Raw genomic sequence first — 6,604 nt, forward strand, 5'->3', positions numbered from 1 at the left:
CGATGTTTTGCACACCCCGATGTTATACGCGATTTGGACGTTTCGTGCGAAATTATTATGTTACCGATACATTTCATTTCATGCCCATAGAAATTTTTTTCCACTTAATCGAAGCGTGCTCTCAAAGTGTATTTAAGAGAAAACTCGTGTGACACTGTTTGATGTCTGTTTTCAGTATTTCTTCATGCAGCATTGGACCTCAATTTTCTGCCTTGACTCCTTTTTTTTTGTAGTTGTTGTCTTGTTCTTTTCTTCCCACTCCTGTAGTTCATTGTGTCCCTGAAACTGACTGCCGGGTATAGCCCGACAAGCCTCATTGGCTTGGGCTGACCCGTCTTGTGTCTGGTGCTTTTACGACCAATAACGCGTTTATTATTATTATTATTATTATTATTATTATTATTATTATTATTATTATTATTATTATTATTATTATTAATATTATTATTATTATTATTAATGTTATTATTATTATTATTATACAACAATTTTAAAGAGCAGCTCTTTGGCACCCGTTCCCGCGTTTCGCGCCATCGTCGGCCTCGCCGTAACCAAGGTTATTATCCGCGCATTACTCTAGCTGCGCACGCTCCTGCTGCCACCTCTCGCGCGCGCCGCGAGTCTTGCTCTCCCCTTGTCTTCCAAAACTTAATCACGTGTTGTCGGCTATCCTCTCGCCCCCTTCCTCCGCGCAGCGCGTTGTGGTGACTCTCCCCGCTACCGTCCACTCCGCCCTCGCCGTCTCTTCTCCCGCTGTCGCGGCACTTCCGCGGGGCCGGCGGCGGGCGCTCCTTGCCGCCTCGCGCGTGATCCACAGCTATCCACTTCTCCGTCTCCGCGTCGCGTATCTGTACGGCTCTAAGCCGTGTCTTTCGCTTCCCAGTTTGTGGTGCACGTTCCTCAGTGGCATTTGTCGACTCTTGCAGTGCTTCCGCCTGGCGGTCATTCTCCCGCCTCCACTTTTGCCCTATTTCTCCCCTTACCTGGCGCAGTGCCGTTGCGGTGACTCGAAAGACAGCTATAGCGTTTCGTCCCCTTACTTCTACTTCCCACCCCAACCTTGTGCGGCCACATTGAGGCCTGTCAGTGAGTGAATGAGTGTGTGACCTCTACTCAATACCCCTGTTCTACACCCGTTTCCTCATCCGACCTCAGAAGAAGCATTAAATAATTGCTAATCCCCCCCCCCCCTCTCCGCAGGGATGACCCACTATAAGATGGCGCGATGGGGCTTCGCCGCAGCGCAGGCTCGGTAGCGGCGGATCGCGCGGTGTGCGGCCCAATCCAAAACGCAGAACCGCCTCCGTTCGTCCCTACGTGTCTGTATGCGGTTGCCTGTTGTTGAAATAATGCAGCAGCTGCGCTCAAAGATCGCATTACGAAGAAGCGTAATCGTCAGTCAATTTTATAGAGTTCTTTCACTGGGTCACCGCCATTGAGAACGTCAAGTTACATTAGTGGCCATATCATATATCTAATGCAAGGAATAAAAAGCCAGCACTACGTCCCCATGCCCAAAAAGAACTTACTACGAAGCCTCATCATCATCATCATCATCAGCCTAGTTACGCCCACTGCAGGGCAAAGGCCTCTCCCATACTTCTCCAACTACCCCGGTCATGTACTAATTGTGGCCATGTTGTCCCTGCAAACGTCTTAATGTCATCTGCCCACCTAACTCTCTGCCGCCCCCTGCTACGCTTCCCTTCTCTTGGAATCCAGTCCGTAGCTCTTAGTGACCATCGGTTATCTTCCCTCCTCATTACATGTCCGGCCCATGCCCATTTCTTTTTCTTGATTTCAACTAAGATGTCGTTTACCCGCGTTTGTTGCCTCAGCCAATCTGCTCTTTTCTTATCCCTTAACGTTACACCCATCATTCTTCTTTCCATAGCTCGTTGCGTCGTTCTCAATTTCAGCAGAACCCTTTTCGTAAGCCTCCAGGTTTCTGCCCCATATGTGAGTACTGGTAACACACAGCTGTTGTACACTTTCCTTTTGAGGGATAGTGGCAACCTACTGTTCATGATTTGAGAATGCCTGCCAAACGCACCCCAACCCATTCTTATTCTTCTGGTTATTTCAGTCTCATGATCCGGATCCGTGGTCACTACCTGCCCTAAGTAGATGTATTCCCTTACCACTTCCAGTGTTTCACTACCTATCGTAAACTGCTGTTCTCTTCCGAGACTGTTAAACAATACTTTAGTTTTCTGCAGATTAATTTTCAGACCCACCATTCTGCTTTGCCTCTCCAGGTCAGTGAGCATGCATTGCAATTGGTCTCCTGAGTTACTAAGCAAGGCAATATCATCAGCGAATCGCAAGTTGCTAAGGTATTCTCCATCGACTTTTATCCCCAATTCTTCCCACTCCAGGCCTCTGAATACCTCCTGTAAACATGCTGTGAATAGCATTGGAGATATCGTATCTCCCTGTCTGACGCCTTTCTTTATAGGGATTTTGTTGCTTTCTTTGTGGAGGACTACGGTGGCTATGGAGCCGCTATAGATATCTTCCAGTATTTTTACATATGGCTCATCTACACCCTGATTCCGTAATGCCTCCATGACTGCTGAGGTTTCGACTGAATCAAACGCTTTCTCGTAATCAATGAAAGCTATATATAAGGGTTGGTTATATTCTGCACATTTCTCTATCACTTGATTGATAGTGTGAATATGGTCTATTGTTGAGTAGCCTTTACGGAATCCTGCCTGGTCCTTTGGCTGACAGAAGTCTAAGGTGTTCCTGATTCTATTTGCGATTACCTTAGTAAATACTTTGTAGGCAACGGACAGTAAGCTGATCGGTCTATAATTTTTCAAGTCTTTGGCGTCCCCTTTCTTATGGATTAGGATTATGTTAGCGTTCTTCCAAGATTCCGGTACGCTCGAGGTTATGAGGCATTGCGTATACAGGGTGGCCAGTTTCTCTAGAACAATCTGACCACCATCCTTCAACAAATCTGCTGTTACCTGATCCTCCCCAGCTGCCTTCCCCCTTTGCATAGCTCCTAAGGCTTTCTTTACTTCTTCTGGCGTTACCTGTGGGATTTCGAATTCCTCTAGGCTATTCTCTCTTCCACTATCGTCGTGGGTGCCACTGGTACTGTATAAATCTCTATAGAACTCCTCAGCCACTTGAACTATCTCGTCCATATTAGTAACGATATTGCCGGCTTTGTCTCTTAACGCACACATCTGATTCTTGCCTATTCCTAGTTTCTTCTTCACTGTTTTTAGGCTTCCTCCGTTCCTGAGAGCCTGTTCAATTCTATCCATATTATAGTTCCTGATGTCCGCTGTCTTACGCTTGTTGATTAACTTAGAAAGTTCTGCCAGTTCTATTCTAGCTGTAGGATTAGAGGCTTTCATACATTGGCGTTTCTTGATCAGATCTTTCGTCTCCTGCGATAGCTTACTGGTTTCCTGTCTAACGGCGTTACCACCGACTTCTATTGCGCACTCCTTAATGATGCCCATGAGATTGTCGTTCATTGCTTCAACACTAAGGTCCTCTTCCTGAGTTAAAGCCGAATACCTGTTCTGTAGTTTGATCCGGAATTCCTCTAGTTTCCCTCTTACCGCTAACTCATTGATTGGCTTCTTGTGTACCAGTTTCTTTCGTTCCCTCCTCAAGTCTAGGCTAATTCGACTTCTTACCATCCTGTGGTCACTGCAGCGTACCTTGCCGAGCACGTCTACATCTTGAATGATGCCAGGGTTCGCGCAGAGTATGAAGTCGATTTCATTTCTAGTCTCACCATTCGGGCTCCTCCACGTCCACTTTCGGCTAACCCGCTTGCGGAAAAAGGTATTCATTATACGCATATTATTCTGTTCTGCAAACTCTACTAATAATTCTCCTCTGCTATTCCTAGAGCCTATGCCATATTCCCCCACTGACTTGTCTCCAGCCTGCTTCTTGCCTACCCTGGCATTGAAGTCGCCAATCAGTATAGTGTATTTTGTTTTGACTTTACCCATCGCCGATTCTACGTCTTCATAAAAGCTTTCGACTTCCTGGTCATCATGACTAGATGTAGGAGCGTAGACCTGAACAACCTTCATTTTGTACCTCTTATTAAGTTTCACAACAAGACATGCCACCCTCTCGTTAATGCTATAGAATTCCTGTATGTTACCAGCTATTTCCTTATTAATCAGGAATCCGACTCCTAGTTCTCGTCTCTCCGCTAAGCCCCGGTAGCACAGTACATGCCCGCTTTTTAGCACTGTATATGCTTCTTTTGTCCTCCTAACCTCACTGAGCCCTATTATATCCCATTTACTACCCTCTAATTCCTCCAATAACACTGCTAGACTCGCCTCACTAGATAGCGTTCTAACGTTAAACGTTGCCAGGTTCAGATTCCAATGGCGGCCTGTCCGGAGCCAGGTATTCTTAGCACCCTCTGCAGCGTCACAGATCTGACCGCCGCCGTGGTCAGTTGCTTCGCGGCTGCTGGGGACTGAGGGCCGGGGTTTGATTGTTGTATTCATATAGGAGGTTGTGGCCAAGTACTGCACCAGGGTGGCCAATCCTGCTCTGGTGAGAGAGTGCGTTACCGGTTCTGGTCACCGGGATCAGGCCGCACTCCAGGCCTGTTTGTGCAATTTTCTCAACACACGTTTTTTTTTTTTTTTTGTATTTTCCGGTGGAGAATAGCGCGGCACCGGAATTTGAATCACGGTCCTCTTGCACTGGAGACGGATACTCTACCGTCCCCGTAGGAGTTAAATTAAAAATTAATTTATGGGGTTTTACGTGACAAAACCACTTTCTGATTATGCACGCCGTAGTGGAGGACTCCGAAAATTTCGACCACCTGGGGTTCTTTAACGTGCACCTAATTCTAAGTACACGGGTGTTTTCGCATTTCGCCCCCATCGAAATGCGGCCGCCGTGGTCGGGGTCCGATCCCGCGACCTCGTGCTCAGCAGTCTAACACCATAACCACTGAGCAACCACGGCGGGTCCCGCAGGAGTTGTACGCCTCATTTAACCTACAGTGGTGCCCTACTTGGTCAGTCAAGGTGGACCAATCTGAGCTCGGTTATACCGCATGGATGGCACTCGGCTAGAGAACCTGGTATTTATGACCTGCACATGTGAGTGTGAGGCCATAAATATTTGAAGATCTATATGAATATATATATATTTTTTTTTAGGAGGGTTCCCGTACAGTGATAAAATAAAGGAAAAGACATTAAAAGAAAGAAAAAAAAAAAGAAAGAAAAAGGGGCAGAAAAAAAAAGGAACATAACAGGTGATTTGAACTCGTGACCAGTTTAAGGGCGGAGAAGAAGAAAGAAGAGAAAAGCAAAAACTGCAGCGCCGTGGTTTTAAAGCGCACCCGTGGTAGAGAAACGGAATGCGATATAAGCGTGCGTAGCCATGATACGCACACGACAAACTGCCTTAGAATATTTAGACTTGAGGGAGAGCTTCGTTAGCAAACGATAGCACGGCAATCAGCACTCGAATATAATTATAACCCTAATACTAATTGTAAATGTTCATCTCATCTATGGGATCTAATGCGCGCGCTGTTGCTTTGTCTCTGCGTGTAGTAGTTGAGAGAGCCAGTTTAAGGGCGGAGTAGTTGGAAGGCATACTTTCTAGGAAAAATGGCCGCTCAAGGAGAAGAGCGAACTCGAGCGGCTTTAGAGGCTAGGAAAACTGCCTTAAAATATTTAGATTTGAGGGAAAGCTTCGTTAACAAACTATAACACGGCAATCAGCACTCGAATACGACGAGAGAAATTACTGAGACGTGGAAAATTCCCTTGAAAAATAGAAATCTACGAAGCCTACTATGATCAAACTGTAGCTTTTGTTTGGACAGCTTAGGCCACAAAACTAAACGAGCTAATCTCTAGGTTTTCAAATATCTGTGTTCCAAATAATCTCCACATTTGCTCAATACTCATACAATTGCCTCTTCTTTTCTGTTTCTTTTGCTTCAGGAGCCGCCGAAATATTTTACAGCATCATTGGCGGGTTTTCCCAAGGAAGGCGTATTCGTCAAACTACAGAAGCTTCAAAATCCATGAAAACACTTACAAGAACAAAGTGAACATGTCATGTTCTTTATAACTGGCTACTTCTTTCATGTAATTATTAATAATTGTTTCTATTTAACAGCAAGATACGATCATAACTCACCACAGGCATCAACTTTATCGCCTGACTGCTATTCACGGGGCTGCATACTGCAATCACTCGCCAATAAAGCATTTCTAGTTGCTTCCTTGTCTTCAATAGCATGTTTTTATTCATGCCCGTTCTTTTATTACTTGTCATTGCTGAATAATGAGTAACAAAAGGCTACACATTTTGAGACAGCTGTGGTAAAGATACCAAGAAACCAAGCATAAGAGGAATTTGGCTGTAACTCAGAGCGAACCAGTTCAATTTATTCACCAGCCATGGTGCACAAAATAAATTCATAAGAAGGCAGGCAAAACAAATAACAATTTTTATCCACATCATTACTTGGTGTGATTCATCATGGGCTCATGAGACCATTTCTGCATGCGTATATCAAAAGAAAAGTCGGTGATGACCCGAAGTACAGTGTGCTCCTGAAGTTTGATCG

At 45.3% G+C, this 6,604-nt stretch overlaps 1 protein-coding gene across 1 annotated transcript in view; it reads left to right on the top strand.

Annotated features, from left to right (window-relative positions):
* LOC126538691 (cytochrome P450 3A19-like) overlaps positions 1-6,253 on the top strand; it is a 54,076-nt gene extending 47,823 nt beyond the window's left edge. The window contains exon 8 of the mRNA XM_050185410.3: positions 5,973-6,253. Within this exon, the coding sequence (XP_050041367.3) occupies positions 5,973-6,059 (87 nt within the window). The 3' untranslated portion in view covers positions 6,060-6,253. The remainder of the gene's footprint in view (positions 1-5,972) is intronic.
* Positions 6,254-6,604: the final 351 nt, after the last annotated feature.

Source organism: Dermacentor andersoni, chromosome 8 (assembly GCF_023375885.2).
Source record: "Dermacentor andersoni chromosome 8, qqDerAnde1_hic_scaffold, whole genome shotgun sequence".
Lineage (NCBI taxonomy): Eukaryota > Metazoa > Arthropoda > Arachnida > Ixodida > Ixodidae > Dermacentor > Dermacentor andersoni.